The following is a 22,558-nucleotide window of genomic DNA, read 5'->3' as shown; positions in this document are numbered from 1 at the left end:
AAGCCCTTGCCCTCCCTGTCCCCTTTAATTTTTACCTGTGGTTCTCCTTCCCTGGAACCGTGCAATGTAGAAAAATCAAATATACAAACAAAACTCTTAATCCATCCCTTTATGTAGCTAGAGTGAAATCTATTTTTTTAATAAGAACTTGACAATCTCTCTTTAATATTTACATTGAGGAATTTGTTTGAAAGTTTAAAGCAAAGAAAATCCTGAAGTTCTCAGTGTGTACTGCATTTCCAGTCTGCGGAGTTTGCTTTATCCCCCTCCCTTTGTTTGTGTTGGAACATTTGTAACTGGAATGGTCGATTTTACTTTCTTGGCCTGGTATCTTCTGAGATGAAAAGTCCCTCAAAAGAACTCCCCACTCCGCCCCCTGCAGAAGTTGTCTCCATCATTAGTTTGGTATTCTCTCAATGTAAATGGCTGGAGCAGCCGAACGTGCAATTGTAGCTATGAAGCTGTGATCTCGACTGAGTTCCAGGTTGGTTGTCTCAGTCTGCTCCCGGGACATGGTATCGTACCCCTTATTTACATGGAGAGGCTTATGAGCTTGGCAGTATCCGATCACTGGTTGGTCATAACTGTAATAAGGTAAAGTCTTCATGTGGTGAGGTACCTGCACCAGAGAACAAAGATCAAAAAAGAGAAACATGTAAATAATGTGTTCAGTCATGCCCTTGTATAGCACCTAACACAACGCAATCTCAAGTACAACGGGTGCTCAACACATCTGCAATGCAAACAACCACTACACTTCTCATTTCTTGCAGCGAGACAAAGCTTTGATGCTCTTAGGTTGTTCAAAGCACATACATTTCCCTCTTAACAAGACTATTTGAATTCACATTAGTCAGTGGGTCCACTTGTAGATGGAAGTCACATCTAGTGGAAGCCTATATAATACACAGATTTGTTCTGGCCCTTTGCAACATGATGAATTCCCTTTTGAAGTTCTCAGACTACAGGAAGTTGGACTTCAGCAATCCATCTGTGGTTAGATTTTCAAAACAGTCTAGCGTGCTGAATTCTGACCTCTTACAGACAATCTATGACCGCTACATTGAAATCCTTTAAAAAACTGGCCCTTCTCTCAGTGCCTTGCAAGGGGCTGAGCACTTTTATAAAACCAGACAAGTTTGAGCATGCAAAGGACTGGAAAACCTGACTGCCAGCATATGCCACTCTCAGCACTACTGGAACATGATCCTATGACCGGCCCTACAACAAAGCTGCTTGCCTCAGGTCATGATTTCTTGGGGTCCTTTCTCTTAAAACCTTAACAAGATAAACACTATCAGAGACTGATGCTCACTGGAGTTGTGCACAGCCACACCTTGTAATGATGGTCATGTATTTGAAAAGTCTGCAAGGTCCATCCTGAATCCCTTGTCTCCTTTTTTATGTAAATACTCAGAAACTGCCTAAGTCCCCTCTTCTCTCTCTCTCTTTTTTTTAATAAATGACTTATGCTTGCAAATGTTAATTCTAGAAATAAATGTGATTTATGGCACAATATCAAATACAAATATTTCCAGATAATTTTATCTTCTGTGAGAAACGAGCTGATCAAGTTGAAAAAAATATGCTCTCAGGAAAAAAAAAAAAAACAGGAAATACACTGCAGGAAATACAGACAAGAGTTTATTCTAACACTGCTAGAAAATCCAAGCTCATTATAGCTGGAGATATCCTACACATAATTCAATCTTGTAACAAATGCTTTTTTATTTTCCATGCTGAACTTTAAATGAAGATTATACAGCTAATTTATCACAAATTTTTATTGCATAGTGCACTTCATTCAAATAGGCATGAAAAAACGCAATGCATCTCAAAGACATTAAGGCTAATTATAAGTTTTGCAGTGTGAGAGTTGCTCTTGTATTCGGATCTAATAAGCAGTTAAGATTCCCCCCACCCTTTCCCCTGCAGAACTCTGGAAAGATTCCAAAACTCCCTCACTAGCTGGAATTTAGCTGAAAACTTCTTAATTTTACATGGCCGTTGAATGGCAAGAATGCAAAGGACAAGCTGCTCAATAGAATTCCATGGGACAACTGTATTCACTTGTGGAGTGAATTCAGTCATATTGCAAGAAACTGTGACTTCCATTTCAATTCAGGCAGTGTTTTTACACTGTGCACAGTAGTCTTACTTACGTGTGTCAGAAATATAGGCAAGTAAATTGCTTACCTTATACTATAAAATTATGATAGCTATTAAACAGGAAAGTCTTATCTGAAAGCTCTTTCAGTAAGAATTCAACCTGGACATCTGCTTCTTATACGTGCAGTCATTAATACCTAATTGTTACCAAAACATCAGTAAAAATTCTTATTCTGAAACTTGAAGAGTACATCAGTGAAAGTGGAATGTGAACCTATTACCTTACAGCTCCATCAATTATCCACTGAACTTGGTGCAAATATATTCATTAGATTTCAAAAGTATTAGATTGGGCCCTAAATGAATATCGAGTGATCTTATTTTCAAAATACTTTCCTCTCTCTACTGCCTTTCATAGTATATTAAAAAACCTCATATATCCTTAATTGTTAACTACCTAGTAACAGCAAACTACAGACAACCTGAAACTCAGCTCTGCTATGAACTCTGCCTAAGCAATGGCACCTCTCTATCAAGTAATGCCAAGAGAGTTTAACAAAATACTACTTTCCTTATGCTGCCTGCAACTACTGCTTCTTCTCTGCTCATAGTAACAGATCTAATGCAGTGCAGACAAGCTGAGGATGAGACAGGGATTAAATCCCTTCCTCACACAGAATCACCTGCATTTTAGCAAAATCCAATCACTAGCAGTCCCAGTTGGAAATAATTTCCTGGTAAATTGTTAAATCAAACTTTGGAAATACAGGTTTTCAGAAAAGATTAATTTTGTGCTGGAAATGTTGGGTTTTTTTCTTAAAGCTTGATTTTGAAGAAAGAACTTCAATTATGCATTATTCAACAAAGAAAATTCTTCCCTGAGAAACATCAGCAGTCACTGATGTCTCAGTGACTCACTGTACCAGTACTACCATAGAAGGACAGGTGCGTAATATAAGCAGTGAATGGCAGTCCCATTACAATGCCTGGGGGAGGCAGGAGGTGGGAAGGAGAGTGGGAGGTAGTTCACTTCATTTTTTATCCTGAGAGAGGATCAGGGTAAAGGAACAAACTGTTACAGGATCCTCAGATAAGTAACTGCTTTGGGAATAAGCTAAAATCTGGAACACAGCAATAGAAGGGATGGACTTGCTGAGAACCAAGCCATTTCAGCTGTGCTTTCTCATTAGTGCTAATACTTAGTCTTAGAACACCATGACTTCATTGCTGAATTAATATCACAGCTGTTGGTAAATCAAATTCAGGATTTGTTTTAAACTCTATCATAATTTAGAGTAGAACAAGCAAGATACCCTATCATAGCTTTACAATTAGTGAAGTGCACAGCTTCATCTTAGACATAGATTAATTAGGTACATTAGTCAGATATAGCTGGTTAAACAAATTTAGTGGATTTAGTTACGATATGGTATAAGCCCTTTGAGAGCTATTTTTACCAAAGTGATCTGCATGTCATTGAAACATTTCAGGAAATCTGTCAACTTGCTTTGATCTTTATGTGAAGTTCTGCAAAATCTTTATTTGTAATAGCCTAGGTTTTCTAAGAGATACAGATACTACTAGGAACTTTGCCTGAGTTTGCTATGCCAAGATTAGGCACGAAACATTGAGCAAGATTCTTCCAGTAGGCTGAATCCTAGCTGCAATTACCACAACGTATTTCCTGCAATTTCATGTTCAATTTCCTTCCCATTCCAGCGAGAAACCGCTTCTTAGCCTCTACCTATTTCCTACCAAATCAGATTAACAATATATGCAGCTGGAAGATGAGAGAGATGAGCAGGAATACTTGACATCTAGCTAAAGGTCCCATCTTATATGGTACTGGACCTAATCCAGCCCACTGCCATGAAGTCATTAATATCATGCAGAAAACCACCTGGTTTGTACCTACCAGTTTTGCCTAAGAAAGTGAGGACACACTGTAAATTATCCGCAGAGGGTTAGTGTTCCAGTAGGATGTAGAACATTGTCTGCTCCAAATCTCCTGCACGCATGTGCATCCACACTCACCCACACATATGCATGTGTTTTTAAATCAGTTTTGAAAGTGCTGTGTAAAGTAACTACTATTTTTCTAAATAAAGCACTGTATTTCCTTTAATTTGCTTCTTCATAGTGTTTTTTTTCCTTATCTTACACGTGTATCCACACCTTAGCAGTCCCCCAGGCTGACTGTCATGGGCAGTTCCTGCTGCATCTGTTTAGTGCTCTGTACAAAGTGATTCAACACTGATTCAGAGTCGCACATCAGCCAGAAAGCACATAAGACAGAATGGAAAATGATTAGTGATCTCATTAGTCCACTTGGATCTTATCAATCCAGATGGAACTGTGGCTAATTCACAGAGTCCTGCTAGACACTGAAATACAGCTGCTGAACGTATTTTGGATCAAACAGGTCTTTGCAGACTGTAGTCTCCAAAAGAGTCAAAACAAGCAGCGAGCAGCAAGGATAAAGACTATTCTAAACAGATCTGGGAATGAAACCAAGACCTTCAGAACCAAGCCTCCGATCTTTTGAAGTATTTAGGGGATAGAAGAAGGCACTGCATGGCTTAATTTAAATATGGAATGGAAACTCTTTCTTTACTGAAATTGAACCTTACGATAAAATTCTCAGTTACGGTTGGCAGGCCCAAGACCATTTCCAAGTGAAAATAAAGAGTTCAGAGGAAATTAGGGCCTAGAGACTATAAATGTCTGACAGGTGGGTCGTTAATGTTATTTAATCCTTGTACTCCTTGCTAGCAAAATGAGATCCTAAAATGGACACAGACTGTCAGAACACAGGTACTAGTATGAAAAAAGGTGGAGAAACAACAGATAAGAGACACAGGGCAGAAAATAGTACAGCTATTAGTTACTTCTGCATTTCACATCACAGTTCTACTTAGAGACCACATAAAGATAATTGATAACTAATACATAAAATAACTACATGAATAAACTAAATATGAGTATATTAGATATGATTATAAGCATATTAATATTATACACCATGTTAATAGGCAATCTATGTATATAAGGAACTATATAATAGGCTACAAAAGTGATTACTTAAATATATAACAAGATTAATTGAAACAGATCTATTGATTTGTTACATTCACCAAGTTCTTAAATATCTATAAATTAAAAAGGCATACTATAAGAGAGACTTTTACATTTATTTGGTCATATCTGCAGAGCGCTTTGCATGTTCCAAGCCCCGATATGACACCCACTGTGAGCATCACGCGAACTACGTATTAATTTTTCCTTTCCTTCCCTACAGGTAACTTCCTACTCCTCTATCCAACCATACGAGTGCCTCTCCTGTTAAAACCAAACTTCTCTCTGATTTTTTAACTTAAGTGTGGCCACTCCAAAGATTAGGAGAAAAATCATGCATACTCCACTGCTTCCTCTACAGACCGATTTGATCTTTCGCTCACTAAATGAAAACATTTCCCTAAAGAAAACTCCCCCAAAGGAGAAAATCTTCTGAGTCTTGTTATTGTTGCTTTGGCAAAATATTACTTTTAAATTGCTTTATCTGTATTTTATGAAGTATCTGATCCTGACAAAAAGATGCACCGATGAAAAAAGTAAAGTGAGATTCACAGTAACCTTCGATTTTCTACCATGGAGGGCCGATAAGATGAACAAAGTATTGGAAAGCCATTAATATTGCTTCCAATGCTATTAGGGTAATTTCTTCTAGAATTCAATAGGAATGAAAGGCCAGTGTTTCAAAAAAGCTTTTACACTGCTTAATGTGACAAGATCAGTTTTTCAAAAGCAACGCAGTGCCTGGTGGTAGCTAGCTACCTATACGCAAGAGAATCCCTCTGGGTACATCTCTCTATCTTTGGGTGTCTAAAGACACATACTTTCAAAAATTTATTCTCTTTTGAGGTGATTCAGCTTTATTTAGGCAGTTTAATAAGCTGTAGTCTCCAGAGGAACTTTTACTCCATAAATATGGCATTAAGAGCTACAAAACATAGCTCATTTGTATTTAACGTGTCAGGACAAGTCAAAGGCCCACCTAGCTAAATCTCCACGGGAGCAGGAAGGCAGAGCAGCAGCACAGGTCAAGAACATGGTAGCAACTCCTGCCAAATAGTTTCCCAATCTCCAACACATCCAGCCTAAGTTAGTTTTCTAAATTACTATCATTTCAGTTCTGAAATGCTATAGGGTTGGATCGTCCAAGGTATTTAAGTGCCAGAAGTATTCTCATAGGCCACAGCAGGGAAGTGAATGTGACTGCATCCGCTAGGAGACCGTATGGTTTTAAACAGCATGCTTTTAAGATCATATTAGTGTGATCCTAGCTTGCTGCACAACCAACAAAAGGCTTTAGGATAATCAGGTTTTTAAGGATAATGCAGAGCAGGAAAGAGAGAATATTTTTTTACAGGGCGTCTTCTTCTAGTCACAATATTTGCCTGTCCTGTAGTTTCCACATAAAAGATATGAAGTTGGAATCTTTGCGTCTCTCGAGCCCTTGTTACTTGCTCCAGTCCAGCCAGTATCCCCACACTATCGGTCCCAATAGACGAGAGGACTGACTGATTATACCACGGCTGCTCTACATAGGCAGAGTTGACATATATGACTTTTGAATTGCAATACAATACCCTAAAGGTTTTCCTTGGAGTGGGTTGATGGGTCTCAATCCATTTCTGACTAACATAACGCTTCCAGAGCCACATTCTTAATTCACATTAATCCAATTTAATATGCCAATATTAAATATAGCTATAGCATCCAGCCCTCCCACCATCTCCCCACAAGCCCTGACCTGACAGAGTTCTTGTCCTCTGTTATTTAAAACTCAACACTCAACATCATGACTTGTGACCTAAGAGAGGGGGAAATTTGCTTTATTTTTCAGTTTTCTCAACGGAATTTGAAGAGACCCTTCTTTACAAAAAATGGGTGCCAAAGGAAAAAAAAACCCATCATTGGCAGAGAAATAAAGAGAGAAAGGCTACCAAAGCCCACATTACTGTTGTTTCACCTGATCTGTGCATCAGACAGTCTAGCCTCCAGAGTTATGTTCAAGAATGTTACGACAAGCCAAAAACAGAGGAACGAGCAAAGCATCGCAACTATAAACTAAACATAAGTTGAAGAAATTATTTAATTTCTCCTGAGAAGATTGTGACATAGCAATTTCCTTTGTGATAGATTTCCTCTGGTAGGAGAGAATAAAGAAACCACTGGTACTACAGACCTTCTTGGACACAGGAGGGAGCCCCGATTAGACCGAACATGTCAGCAGGATTCTGTTCATGAGAAATTACAAGATTCTAATTGCCTCCACTGTCTCCTAGCAGAGAAATCAGTGTGTATGGTGGTAAAAACACACTGAAAAGACTGTTAATCCAGTACCAGAAGGGTACCTTATCCTTCTGATGTGCGTATGTCACTTCCATTAGTACTGATGCGAGTAGTGTGCCTATATTGAAAGAAGACTGCAACCCCACTGTTTCCAAAAGGTAGTGATATATGACTCATATTAGTGTGATGGTTTATACATTTGCCACCTTCCCTGGAAAGATTCAGGAATAGTCTCTGCATCTTGCAACAATATAAGAGAAAGAAGAATAGATGCTAAAGGGCAGAGCTAGAGGAAAATGGGTGTCTCAGATCCAGGGAAATAAAAATATTTAGGGATGAGGGTGAAGAATTGGCAGGAAGATTCCTAGCTGTGGATGACACTAATATCTAGTGCAGAGTGTGGAGAACCTGGTGTCAGGGTTCCTTGAAGGCAGTGCCTTCATGTCAGCACAGAGTGGACAAGTTGGAGAAGAGCTTTCTCAGTTTGTGCCCTGATCCAGGGACACAGTCTGGCTTGCAAGTGATAGGGAGTTAACACTCAATTCTTTCCTAGCTCCCCTGCTAAAACCTCTGAACAAACTTTGCTAGGATGCTAAGGTGCTGAGCTAAGGAGCCCATCAGTTCGAAGAAAAATCCATCTACCTGAACCTTAGAGGCTACTGGTTTGCCTAGCTATACATATATTATTAGTAGGTATATCTGTACAACTCGCCCACCAGTATTTCAGTAAGACACTACAGAGGACTATAGGACTTTAACTGAAGCTCATAGAAAGCTTTGAGATGCTTAAGTGTAAATTACTACAAAAACTAATCTTATTACTAAAGTCTCTCTTACTCTGCCGGGCAACCATTTCCCACCATTGCTGGGCTATGAGCATATGACTTGCAAAGGAGGAATGCAACAGCAGGATTGTTACCGCTTCCTGAACTGAGTCCTGAATTGGCAAACAGGAAAAACAGAGAAGGTAGGGTAGACACTCACTCAGTAGACAGGACTAGAAAATCAGTTACAAACATGGGTTCATGCTTTTGTCATGTTCTATACACTCTGTATCAGAGATCAAACAAGCAGAAAATTAATGCAAGACTGTCTAGCATTGCAGGCAAGGACATTTCACTATGATAGCATTATTTTTTAATACTATGCAGAAAACAAATGACTTTTTTCACTCCTCTGGGCAAGTTTTATAATATGCAGGGAAATAATCAGTAAAGACATATTCAAAATCCCTGAGAAAACTGGAAAAAGATGGGTCAGAAAATATTTTTGGCTTAGCAGTCTTTGATGGTACAGAACTAAGTGGATCAATTCAATTACTTTATGAAAGCAAAAACAATGGAAATAATTATTGAGCTCCAGTAGTTCAGTGACGGTTTTAAAGCAGAAAGGGAGGTCCGGATCAAATTAAAAAAATAAAATGCTAAATCCTCAAAACAGCCACTGTCTAAGAGAAGAGGAGAGCACAGCAAACACACAGAATCACATTGAAACACCAGAAACTGAGGTCTAGCAGTCAACCCATAGAGAGTTGGCATGGAAATTACAAAGCCAAGATGGTTAAGCAATGGAGGAAGGGATACTCCAAGCTGTGAGATGGTAAATAGGAAGGCTTCTTAATTTCCAATTCCATTTTTCAATTCCATATCAAAAAAGCAACAGAGAGCCAACGCAGACAAAAGCTGAGGTTCAAATCGCCTTGGGACCGCTGTGTGTTAAGCTCTCTATCATTCCCTTTAAAAATCTAACAGCTGATATGAGCCAAGGCCATAATTACTTGTAAACAAATCGTGATGCAAAAATCTGACCAGAAGCCTGAGACCAGCTCTCAAAAAAACTGTTCTGAGGCATTAAAACACAAATAAAGCACCTTGACCATACGGCTGAGCACTCTTGCATCCAGCCAGGAGGCGCGGTAGAGCACACCGACGGTCAGGCTCTGCTATCCAACTGCACCACATAAATTCTGCAGTTTTAGGAAAACCAAACACAGCATTCTCAAGCCTATTCTGACTCAATGAACATTAATAAACCTACCACAAAAATAACTGTACCTACTTACACCATTTTTGAGCTTGAGCTCAGCAGCAGTGTTGGAGTGTAAATGAAAAGAACCAGATTAAAAGGATCCTGCTGGAAAATAAAATCTGCCCTGTGAACTAGATTTTGAAGACCAAAGGAGCCGTGGCTAGATATATCTACAGCTCACGTCAACAAGAGACAATATGCTCGAACAATCTCTCAGTCAGTCAAGCATGAGCCAAATAGTCTCCAGCTACTCTGATATTTTTCAAACTCATTCTGTTTGAGAAAGGTAACTCCCGTGAGTCAGAAGGGATCAGCACAGTAATTCAGCTTCTTCAGAGTATAGTATTAGTTTGGTGCATTGCTGGAGTGGTGGAACATGGGCCTGTAACTGTCACCAACAGTCTACAAGGAATCTTTCCCTTTGACAGGTCCATACTAGTTGCAGCCACCTAGAACAAATACTCAATGTCTAGTTCATCCATAGGATCAAAGTGGTAATGACCTGATCCCTAACCATGCAAGGGTGAAACAGATCGGGAGAAGAAATATGAGAAGAAAAATAAGCGTCTTATAATCCAGAATCTGATGTTTATTTGTAGTGCCTTGAAACCTCCCCAAAACTGAAGCTGCGCTGTGGCAGGCACTACTCACACATTTAGTAAGATACCCTTGCCCTGAAGAGCTTGTACTCCAGACAGACATGACAGATGAAGGGTGGGAGAAAGGCAAATATCAAACTAGCAAAAGATCTGGAAACTGATACACAGATTGAGGGACAGATTTTTCAAGAGAGAACACATGAATACAGATCTTCTGTCCTTAAGCGACTTCTCGTATCATGCGACCACTGTAGCTGTGTACACATTAGTAAGCAGCACAGCCCAGGACAAACATATCCACAGATCACAAGAGTTGGTGATCAGTGCACAGTGTCCACACCATACACATTCCAGAGACTTTACAGTAAACTAGCTCCAGTCACATTCCATAAACACTTGGAGCACATTCAGTTTAGTTTCACCTCAAAGCAATTTTGTCTGTGTTCTCTGACTCTGCTCTGTGATGTGAATTGAAGCACGTTGCAGACCCATAGGTCCTAATCTGAATTAAAACACCAGTATAGATGCATCCTTTAGAAGCACTTGAAAAGCTGGATGCTTCAGCGGGTCAGGCTGGGCTTCCTTCTAGAGGCAGCACACAGCGATCTCATTCCATTCCAGCATATAAGAGGAAATCTGCCAAACAGCAGTTCTTTGGGGGAGTCCTTGTGTAACAGCCCCCCCAAAATCTGGCTAAGCACTAAAAATATCTGTGCAAACCAGAGTTTTACACATCTCTGGGTGAGGATGGCAACTGCTGTCACCCTAGGGGTGACAGTAAAACTTTGGACTACTCTGCTTATTTCCCCTTTACTCCAAACTAAAAAGAGAACAACAGCAAAAATGTGATTCCAGGCCAGGGTCAGTGCATTTCTGTGGTAAAAATAAAAAAAAGAGGAAGGCTGTGAAAACGATCCGATAGTAATCACAGCGTGAAACAGATAAAAGATTGTGGAAGAGATGTTGGATTTCAATTGCACTAAGGCTTCTCTCAGGAATACAGAGTAAATTCTTGAAAACACTTTCTACATTGAGGGTCTTACACTGCCATCAGTGAGGCTAGAATAAGCAGAAGGAGGCAGATCAACAGCGCAGTGTCCATAGGGTCTCTGGAAAACAAAGCAAATCAAAATATCTCCAAAACCACTTTTGTTCTCACTAGGAAATGGACAGACTTTCTGAAATATGGAGCACATTTAAAAAAAAACCCTCTCTTTTACTTTTCTTCTGCCTCAAATCAAGAATGGAGGAAATGAGATCCCTGACTGGAATTTTGTGCAGGACAGAACAGAGATTTCAAGGTATGCAGAAGCAAATAAGGAGGGCAACAGGTATATGAGGATGAATATGGAATCCAAGAGAGGCAATTTATCTCAATGATTTGAGTTCAGTAAAAAGAGCGTAAGGCACTGGCCATTTCTGCATACCCTCTAACATTATACATATTAGTATTTTCCAATTAGTAACAGAATGGTTTGAGAGATTAGTGCACACTGAGGAGCCAAATCACAATCCATCTTCTGCACACTGGGGGACTGATGTATGTTTTGGCAACAGCAAATAATTCTGACTTGCACAATGCAAGATCTAGTGTATTTTTCCACAAAGCAAAAATAAGGGAGCGGGGACAGGTCCTACACAGTGAATAGGTAGGGGGTTGATAGCCAAAGGGCCCGCTTGCTTTTCATAGGAAAAGACATTTTATTCAAATTATTTTTACAGCAAAATTTTCAGATGAAGATTAGGTAAACTGCCCTTGCCCTTCCAGTCCAGTAGGATCAATGAAGTAGAAGTGGAAAAAGTTACAACTGCACAGCTCTCTATCCTACAAAGGAAGAAGAGGCTGAGTCTGTTCTGCTCTGGATGGCTTCACCATCAACAGACACACAGCTGTGCTCAAAAGCACCAACAGAGAATACATACAACTACAGGACTGTGAATGTTTGGGATATGCCACTCTGAAGACCACAGTTAGTCTGGTGTAAGATAGATCAACCTCAGATCTGTTTTAATGCAAATACAGTTGTTGGCAGAGAAGCTGAAGAAGAATTATTGCTTAAAGGGCAGGGTGAAAGACTAAGAAACTAGGGTGCTTTCTTAGCTCTGACACCAACCTGCTGTTAGCAAAAGGCAACTCACTTGCCCACTGTTTCCTTTCCCGCCCATTAGGCACCTCATCAAATCCCACTCCCTTACTCTTTTATTTAATCAGCTGAGCTAGGCTCACAGCATCAAGTAAGCCAGTCAAACAAGTACCAGTACTTAAGCAATTTTAAACATAAATACAAATAAGAATACAGAGACCAACAAATCTATGAATATCTCTACACAGATGATAATACTGATATTCAGGATTCAGAGCAAGGATACTCTATTCCATCAATTCTCACCCTGAGGCCTTTGCAAAATTCCATCAGAAGCATATTTACAGCCTGTCACATTCATGAAGTCAAATCACAGTTGCATCAAGAGCAAACAAACAAAAGTTGTTTGCCCTTGTGCTGTATCTTTCATCCACAGGCTCTACAATCATTATTCAGAGTGTCTGCATTGCTGCTTTGAGGCAAATAGACATCATTATCCTCATTGTACGGATAAATAAAGAGAGGTCAAAGCACTCCCCCAAGGCAATGCAGAGCGTTAAATACCTGCATCAAAAGTTTTAATGAAGTAGATATCACTACTCATAAAAAAGCAAGGAAACAGAAATGAGGAGCTGAAGCTGTTATCCCAGCATCAGACAACAGGGCTTGGATCTTGGCTCTCTAAGATAATCCCACCTTAGAGTTTGCTCCCTTTTCAACAACTAGTTTCAGTTGTGTCTGCAAAAACTATAATCATACAACACACCTTACTGCACCTCTGTGCTCGTTTACTGCAACATTCTTCAAACAAAGCAAGTGAAAGGTGTTCTACAGTAATTAAACACTTAAATGAAGTTTCTGGTCATCTTGTCTCTTATCATTGTTTCTCCTTGCTTTCTGGCACTGTCTGCTTGGTGCCTCACTTCTGAGTGTGTATTATTTCAGGCCTCTTCTTGCTCTTTTGCATCTTCCCTGTGGCCTTCTTTGCGAAGAGAAAGGTTCGTGACAGTGTGACTTGTAACACTTCCCTCTGTGGATGACTGTTGACCTGATGGTTCTGGCTGTTCTCGCAGCTGTTTCGGTCACTTGTCAGGATGTGGCAGCTGTCAGAACCAGCCTTGCTACTCAGCCAGCATTTTTGATGTAGATGTTTCAAAGTTCCTGAACAATGAAGTCTTTCATATATTTAATATATCTGCATATTTCTCTAATCCATGAACTTTCTAGCAGACTTTTGGCTAGGGGTAATGCTAATTACATACTAAAAGGTGTACTCTACATTTCAGAATCTTAAAATCTGGCCTCAGTGTCCCAGATAACTAGACTGAGGCTCATTAAATCAATTAGAGGTGGTCTCCAGTTCAGGCTAGTAAAACTGTCTTATTGTTTCTGCAGCCTTTTGTTTCATTTCCATTAAATCCAAATGCTTTTATACTTTATCAAGTCAACAGCACTTTTCTACAAGGCACTGTAAGCTTTCTGGGGATCTTTAACTACAGCTACGTAAGAATGCATAGCAGAGTGGGGCTCTGATCACAATAAGGCTTACAGTATTTGCTGTATTTCAATAATAATAATTTGTTACAGAAGGGACAAGAACAATGGGGTCCTCGTGTAAAATAGAGTCCTCTGGGTACCACATTAATTTAAATAATAAATATAACCTCTTCTAGGCCTGTGTCTTCTCCCACTCACATAAATAAAACCAGGGAAAGGTTATTTAAGTATCCATTAGTTTTCCAGTAATTATTTATTCCCCTACCAATTCTTTGCCCTGCAATAAAGTACATAACCTTGCATCAAAACACAAAAGCAATCAGAAAGCCCAGTATGTACAACAACTACGCCCAACTTTTTCTGTGACTCTAGGAGAGACAATACTGACCGCTCTAAGGAAGAGCCTCGGAGCTCTCACTCCCTCCTCATAAACGAGCTGCTGAGGTGAGATGAGGTAAGGTGGATGATAGTAGAGCAAAGAGCTGGTTGCCAGCAGGACAGCGGTTGACATGGTTACCCTCTCCCTTTTTGCGCTACACGCATGTACTGAGTTCAGCTCACTACAAACCTGCCTACAACACAACACGACGCAATGCAGTCTCTTGCCATTACAGTGGAAGAAAAGGAGGTGCCATTGACGGACTCCTGTGCCCTTTTAAAGCAGAACAGCTTTTACATCAAAGCTCACCGCACTCCTCTCCAGTCGTTATTCACCGTGTCTTTGTTGTCAGGAACTAAAATATTTTTATGAAGTTCTAAGGGAAAAAAATTATCTCCTGAAAATGAGTCTCTTGTAGCAAGTGCTGCAAATAACGAACAGCTGCACTGTTTCCATCGGAAGGTGAAATGAAGGAAAGGCAGTCTTAATGTGCATTTAAAGCAGGAACAGGGTCAGTCTCCAAGATGTTCAGAGGCTGTAATGGAAATATTCACTTGTCAAAGGGAACATTCACGAAAAATTGACAGCTCGGTAGGACGCATTGCTTAGACACATGTTTACCTATGAGAAGGAAAACAGCTGTAGATTAGAGGGGAGTGTGATCAACTACGGTTCAGCTGTAACCTCTACCATATGTTTTTCACATGACAAACTAGGGAGGCTATCTTTTTTTTTTCCTGCTTCCCCGCAAGTGCGGGTCTACGCATCACGATATAAAAAGAAAACGATCAAGTATGGTCTAGGCATCGTGATATAAAAAGAAAATAATCAAGTACATCCAGATTTTCACAAGATGTCCTTTCATTGAGGGCTCTGCTGCCACTTGTTCACAGAAATGACAGTTCTCTCAGCATACCTGATGCAGTGTGAATTTGTAGTCTAACACTGTGATGTCAGCTCCTGTGCTCATACTCTGCTGCAAGACTCATAATCAGTCCTCTTAACTATCCCAGTATCCTTCAATCTTCTTTTTTAAGACTGAAGGATATATCTGCCCCTCACATATTAATGTTGCAGCATTTTTTTCTATATGCATTGTCTATATGTATATGTTGCATATATGCATTTTCTATATGCAAAAAAAAAAAAAAACAAACAGCAAAACTGTACTGCAGCCTAAGCCTATTTTTTTAAACACAGTAAAACATTAATATTTTATGTTCCCTGTGTGAACTTTATGAAGTGTGGAGAGAAAACTTTACAACAAAACAGAAAAATAAACATCAGAAACAGACACAAAATCCACTGAAGAGAACTGAAGGACCTGCACACATAAAACTGGTATTTCAAGCAATTCTCAGAGAGACTATGTTATTGCAGGCTAAATACTTTTTGACAAGCTTTGTCAAGCTTTTTGACATACAAACATTTTAGGTTGAAACTACAGAAGGATAAAAAAGCATGCTTATTTCTTTCTTGACTGTACTCAAGTGGTGGGAAGTGACAGTCAACTATTAACCACAGTTTATTCCCTCATATTCATGGAACTGCATACCTTGTTGGACTCACGATTGCTTTGGTGTGAAATACTGTTTAGACCAAGGTCAGAAATCCTTTAGAAAAGACCTCAGATCTGGAGACTAGTAAAACCAAGTAGAAAAGACGGGAATCTTTTCCTGAGGTATATTCTGACTCAAACTAAGCTAAACCTGAGTTTTTTTTTTTTTTTTTTGGAACAGGCATTACCACAGGAATTTTATTTATTTTAGCAATAAAAGCTATACATACCTACATGCAAATATATAAATGCACACATCTCCTTTAGTTCCCCCACTCCATCTTCCAAAAATTACTTACCCTCAGTAACTGAGCTGGAAAATTAATTCACATCAGAATGAAAATAAACTTTAATTCTGAGCAAAGGACCTAAGCCAAAATCCTCCAAAGGTAATGTGAATCCTTCCATTAACCTCAATGTGCTATAGATCAGGTCATAAAAGTTTATAATATCAAGATGGTCTGTTATTTTTGAAGGCACTTTATTTGTAACTGAGTATCTTGGTTTGTTTCCCAGAGGTGCCACGAATGTCATGTGCTGACTACATTAGGTACTTAATCACACTTTGCCTGCTTTCCAATCTGTAAAATAGAGATAATAACTTAACCTCTGTTGTTTTGGTCTACTTAGATCATATCCGAGCCGGGAGCTGGGATATAATCTCTCATTAAAACAACAGCACAGAAGATGCCACACTGGAACTCTCATCCTAGCCCGAGACCTTGAGATGCTTGTGTAACACAAAATAATTAATTCTGGTCCTGCTGAAGACAAACAGGGCCTTTGCAATCGATTTACCCAAAATCAGGATGTCTTCTCAGACAAGAAAGGAGCCAGAATTACTTTTCCCTTTCCTTTTTACAGAAACCAGACCTTTCAAGCAATGGCAACTGCAATTACCAAAGCACAGCTTCTTTTCTGTTCTGTGGAGTTGTACTTTATCTAACCCAGCTGTGAGACAAAGTCCTCATTCTGTAACACTGCAACTTTTGTGCTCCTTTGAACACAGATATTCATTTGAAAATCAACCTTAACTACGGGACACAATAGAAACTTCTCTCCTTCCATGCACTCACTTTCAGAAGCAAGTAAAAATTGTAGGTATATATTGTGTAAAAACAACGGCAACACAAGAGCTCTAATGAAAGCCTTGTCCCATTGAATATTCACTGTGAAAATAAACCGCAAATCTCTTCTGTCCCTAGCTTTCCTATTGTGTTTGTGTTTACCCAAGCCTGAGAATTCAAATATGCTAATATAATTAGTATAGTTATGAAATCATTATTCTGGTGTCTAGCAAACTAATTCCATGGCAGTTTTAGCTTGCATCAGATGAGTTTGATTAAATAAATATCCAATTAGGTCTACAGTAGAGCCCTACTAAAAAAAGATGTTACATTTTCTATTTTTATTATTCAGTGACTGATAGAAGCAATAGACACCCCACAGTTGTTAGTTTAGCAATTTCATATTTCAAGATTTCCTTAGAAGTCTGGGATGAAGACCATCTGGGTCCTAGTACTTTGTTGCCATTCAGTTTATTGGGGATCTGCTCTAAAATCTCTGCTACTGATTCATCTGCCTTCAGTGCATAAGAACTTAGATTAGATCTTGCATCAACAAGAAGTTTTCCAGTTGTTCAGTGAATACTAGTTCAGGACTCTGGCTGGCCATTTCCATCAAATATCATTACTGATTTTGAGCTTGACCTGGATACAGCGATTTATTTAGACACATTTCACCCCATTTTATTTTTATTTTTTTTAATCTTTAAATAAAGGGAAGTAGCATCACTGATGTACACTGAAATATCACTCCTTGAAGTGTATGGAACTATTTCTATGCTTAAAGTTAAGCACGTGCTTAATAATTAACAGGAAACAAGCTTCGAGTGTGCAGTATTTTACAGCTTGTGGCACTGACAAACTGTTTACATAATCCAATTCATGCAACAGCAGCAAATTCTTGGCACAGTGTAATGAAAGACATTTGTCTTCTACTACACACTCAGTCAAGTGAGACGAGGGAAACAACGGCTTTTTGCACTTTGTTTTGCATTAACAGGAATTCTCTTCATTCACTGTAATGAGGAAGCTATGACTCCTAGTAATTCCACTTCTCAGCGCTTTTGAAGAAGGTGACTGAGTCTCTGTTCTTAAAAAACTGGTAGATGTTTCTTACTTACATAGGTTTTGTGTCGGTCAATCTCATACTTGCTAGTCATACTTCCCCTTTAAAGAAAATCCATTACTTAAAATTTATTCCTAAAAGTTATATTGACTTTGCATTTTTTTTGAGCAAGATGATCTTTTTATTTTTTATTTTTTTAATTTCCTCTGCCAGTTCCATATTTTTGAATCACATACAAAGCTCAGAAAGCTTAAATCAGCCGCAAAGATTTGGTAACTAAGGAAAACACCACAAGATTCTGTTTCTTTTTTCCTTTTTAATTTGGCAGATTGTAAAGCTGTAAAAAAACTGCAAAGAGTTTTTTTCTTTGTTGCTGGTCATTTATACTGGAAAAAATCTATTTAGAAGCAACCTTGTGACAGTGTACAGTTTCAGACTCTGCTTCCAGAGTCTACTTGCTTTTTATTTTACTAGATTTTTTAAAGTCACAAATAAGGGATGGAGGACCAAGATATTTAGTTGTCTGAAAATGGAAACGGATTCATTTAGTGACTTTCAAAACTGTTTTCAGGGGTGAAAGTTGTTGAAACCAATGCAAGTTGGGTCTTAACCTTCCAAGACAATTCTGTAAATCCCATAAAACACTTTTCTGGCATTTTTAAGCTATGTAAGCCTTTGGAAGTCTGACTCCAGCATCACATGTGCTTAGAAAACGGTGGAAGTTTAGACGAGCTTTTAAAATCTTTTATTATAAACCGGATTCAGTCCTACTGTTTCTTCAGATTCACAGCGCCGAGCCTAGTGCAGAAGGAGAAGCTGACCCCTTGTAGATACGGAAGACGTCTCCAGTGTTTCTGATAAAAATGAGCAAGTAAACACCATGGGAAGCAGGCGCCTTTACCAGAGGGGAAACAGAAACAAACCACCAATGTAAATGACTTAAGCCCAGTAAGGTCAGACTTGCTTCTGCAGACACAAGTTAAGTGACTTGCAGCTGTGTACCAAACCCTCCTCAAACATCAGTATGAAATTAACTGCAACTCTTAAACCTTTCCCTAGAGGTGTTTGCTTAACAGAAAATTCTTTGAACATGAAAACATCTTTAATGATTCTATCAAATTCACGTTAATAACTCTGGGATGTTCAGCCATCTACCCTAGCATCAGAAATGCCTGTTTCTGTGTTTCAGCACAAACATATGTATATATATTTTTAACTCTTTGAGAGGTTGTTCTGCTTAGCTTAGATCTTACAATTTATCAGTACTTAGTTGTATTAGAAACAGCAACAATGGCATCAAAGCCTTTAGCTTTACTGAAGCTATGGCATTTTACTAAACTAGAAAAAACTAACTCAGCCTGTTTCCATACAAATATGTAAAAGTATGAATATTGCTCTTTATTCCCATATACACAGGTAGAAGTATGGGGAGGGGTTATCATCTTTTCACTTATACTAACTCCCTTGATGCCAGTAGATTTGCTCCTGATTTATGTTAGTAGAACTAAGAAGATCATGATGTATGTTTTGATGTGGGCAAGCAAAACTGCAAACAATATTACACTTCCATCATGTAAATCTGATGTCTCTAAAAAGCCCATATTGATAGCAAGATGCAGTATAAGTAGTAATAAGAGGTCCAGCATGTCCCCCACTGCCATACAGTCTCTTCTCCCTAACTACAACCAGCCTTATTTAATTTCTCTGTTCTTTGCCATAGTAACATGATACTGGTTTCACAGAGCTGATTTCCAACATTGTTTATTAAATGCACAAAACTCTTGAAAGGTTGCTTATGTTAAAAAACATTATGTCAGAATGCTATATACATTTTCTTATAGACTGTGTATTACAATAGAGGGGGGTTTAAGTAATAGAGGGATTGGCCTGTACTAAGCACTATTAGCACAATATCAAAGCTTTTGTGAAATAAACTGGATCATGTAACTAAATACAGAATTTGTAATTTTGTCTTATAAACTATTTTTAACCCTGTTGTACATCACTGAACCTAACAGCAAATTGATGTTTGAGGAGGGTTTGGGGCACAACTGCAAATAACTAAGGTACTATCTTCAAAAGCAAGTTTGACCCTACTGGATTTAGCTCATTTCTACCAACTGTTTGCCTCCTGTAAAAATCTGCTTCCCATTAATTTCATATGTCCTTTTGATGCTATCAAACTGTCTACCAATCCCCAAACACACAGCTGCTCTTAATTACCTTTAACGTATTCATCTCCACAGCCCTCTGGTATCCCCTTACCACGCATGTTCCCCAAGAGTAGCACTTTTCAGTCTTTCATCCCATGATTGCCTTTTGGAAAGCCTTGCTTCTAGGACTTGGGAGCAAGACTTACATTTTTTCTTTACATTCCTTCTAGTCCCTAGACTCAGGGTATGAGGGTTTTGGGTACTCAGGGTGTGATCTGAACTCAAAATCAAACTGGTCAAAACAAACAGAACAACCCCAGCCCCTACCCCAGGCGCAAAGCAACCTTGGAAAGAGCTTTTGCATTTGAGACACTCACGTTGCTAGACAGACAATTCAAGGAGCAGATATTTGAGATCACAAAGTCTTTTTTTGTGGAAAAAACTTCTTTAAACTCATATAATATTTTGCCTCCAGGGCTTTTGCATTCTCCCCCCTCCCGAGTCCCACACGGTGTTTTTGTACCTTTTTGGCTGTCTTTTCTACATGGCAATGCTGTCTTACAGCTTGAACAATACTCAGAGAAAAGAGTCCTCTACTTTATATGAAGTCAAGGGGAGGTGGGGAAGGAATAGCATAGGTTGCACATACTTGCATCTCAGGTTGATGGGGTTTAACCTGGAGTACTGGATTCCTTAACTAGGCTATGAAAGCTTGCTCTACAAGAAGCACCAGCTTGAAAACCTGTTGTACAAGTAAGTGACGTAAAACACTGCTAATTTATTATTTTATGGGACTCTATATTGAACGTTTTCAAGTAATTTCTCTTCTTCTGTAGCTAAAGCTGGAAATACTTCTTTAGCTCTATCTTCAGTTGATTTCAATATGTAGATGCGCAAATATATACATGTTTTTTAGGAAGTAAAAACAAACTACTCACCCATTACATCCTATGGGAAAATTACTAATACCACTAATCACTTACTTTCTCTTCCATATAAGCACAAGTGGTAGAGAAAACTAACCTTTCATAAGTATATTTTGGAATTTCAGAAGGATATTTTTTAGAACACTCATTCAATTAAATTGAACATACTGAAGTATCTCAGGAAATTACTTGAAAATTCAAAGGTATTTTGAAGTATTTTAAAAGCATCTAAGTGATAAAAAGAATAAGCTACATCATAGAAAAAAATAAAAACTTTGTGCTCAAATCCACTAAAGTGCTTAGGTACTTAGAAGTTCCTGTTTAAATCTGGAACTCTTAGACTCAGTCATCACCCATTCCAAGAGTGACACAATAAAGCTAAATTTAACTATCATCAGGCACAAAAGAGATTACTAGTACTATCTTACAAATGTCAAGACTATATCACAAAATCCAAAATCAGAGGCTATGGAACTGTCACATTCTGCTGACAATAAGGAATTGTTTTCTAGAGTACATTAACAAGGATGACAGGCTCCTGACTGCAGGTGAGGATGCCCTCATCCATAGAATTTCCTACACAGAGGTACTCCAAATTCTCTAAAAACAAAGAGAAGTCTCTCACTGAAATTAATTGACTTGTGATTGTGCTCTTGAAAACAGAACAGTGTTACGGCTTTCCTTTTTACCCTGCTAGGAATATTCTGTAGTGCAAAAAGAGCTAGATCAAGGGAAAAAAAAACAAAAAAACAAAAAAAACCTTATCTTTACCTATTTTGCATCTTTGATTTTTTTCCATAGCTAAGAGTCAAAGTACTGCAATTCCACTAAAGTCACCAAACTTTTGATGCCTGTTTAACAACTGTCAGATCTGTGAAATCACAAAGACAAAGAAATGTAGAAAATGCTTTTTTTACCCCAGATCAACTCCTGTGGAAAGTGTTTCTAGATTCTGGTTAACACTGATACAGGCAAATAACATACCTTCAGAGATCCAGCAAAGACGTATGCAAGAAGGAAAAATTAAAGTACAGTTTGAGACCAGCATGAGACCTAACTTCTGGAAAGCATTGCTAAGTGCAACAGCAGCAGCTGAACAAAAATACAGTACGGAGTACAGCAAGAAGTAGTGCACAATCTGCTGGCGAGCTCATTTTGTTCTGTTCAAAGGAAGGTAAAACGACACTGAGAGCACAAGACTCCTGCCCCGTGAGGTATGGGCAGGTGGCTCCAGGGAGATATAAATTCATTCTACTTCTAAGCACCGTAGGAGCTAATGAAGCAAAATGGAGACCATCAGGACAAGTTTACTCTTGCTGTTGCAGACTGCTGCCACTCTTTGCTACACCAATTCAGTGCAATCAGCTCTGCAGTCTTCTGTTGGTAGTACTGCAGCATGTTGAAGCAACAGGACTTCTCCCTGCAGACTTTAGCTATACAGATGGTTCCATCTGTGTCATTCCATTACTGCTTTCTACTGCTGCATCTAACAAAATGTCATTTGAAGGAACAAACACACAGTTCTTCTATTATTAAGTGCATTCTTCTATTATTATTACATTTATCTGCTCTCTAGTATTCTTCATCTTCATCTGCTCCCTAGTATTCACAAACTAGAAAAAGTCTATAAAATTAGACATAAAGACCAGTAGCTCTATAGGCACTACTGTCTGTGAGTGTCCAGCTTGGCACATTTAGAAAGGGGTCTGGATTTTCAGCAAATGGATATTAATTTCCCTC

General features: G+C 38.8%; 1 protein-coding gene across 1 annotated transcript in view; it reads right to left on the bottom strand.

Annotated features, from left to right (window-relative positions):
* Positions 1–286: 286 nt before the first annotated feature.
* The window catches only part of LRRTM4 (leucine rich repeat transmembrane neuronal 4), a 181,059-nt gene continuing 158,787 nt past the window's right edge, over positions 287–22,558 (bottom strand). Inside the window, exon 3 of the mRNA XM_062596914.1 lies at positions 287–619. Within this exon, the coding sequence (XP_062452898.1) occupies positions 398–619 (222 nt within the window). The 3' untranslated portion in view covers positions 287–397. The remainder of the gene's footprint in view (positions 620–22,558) is intronic.

The sequence above is a fragment of the Rhea pennata genome, chromosome 28 (genome assembly GCF_028389875.1).
Source record: "Rhea pennata isolate bPtePen1 chromosome 28, bPtePen1.pri, whole genome shotgun sequence".
Taxonomy (NCBI): domain Eukaryota; kingdom Metazoa; phylum Chordata; class Aves; order Rheiformes; family Rheidae; genus Rhea; species Rhea pennata.
The sequence above is the reverse complement of the archived record's forward strand: the minus strand, read 5'-3'. Positions and strand labels throughout refer to the sequence as shown.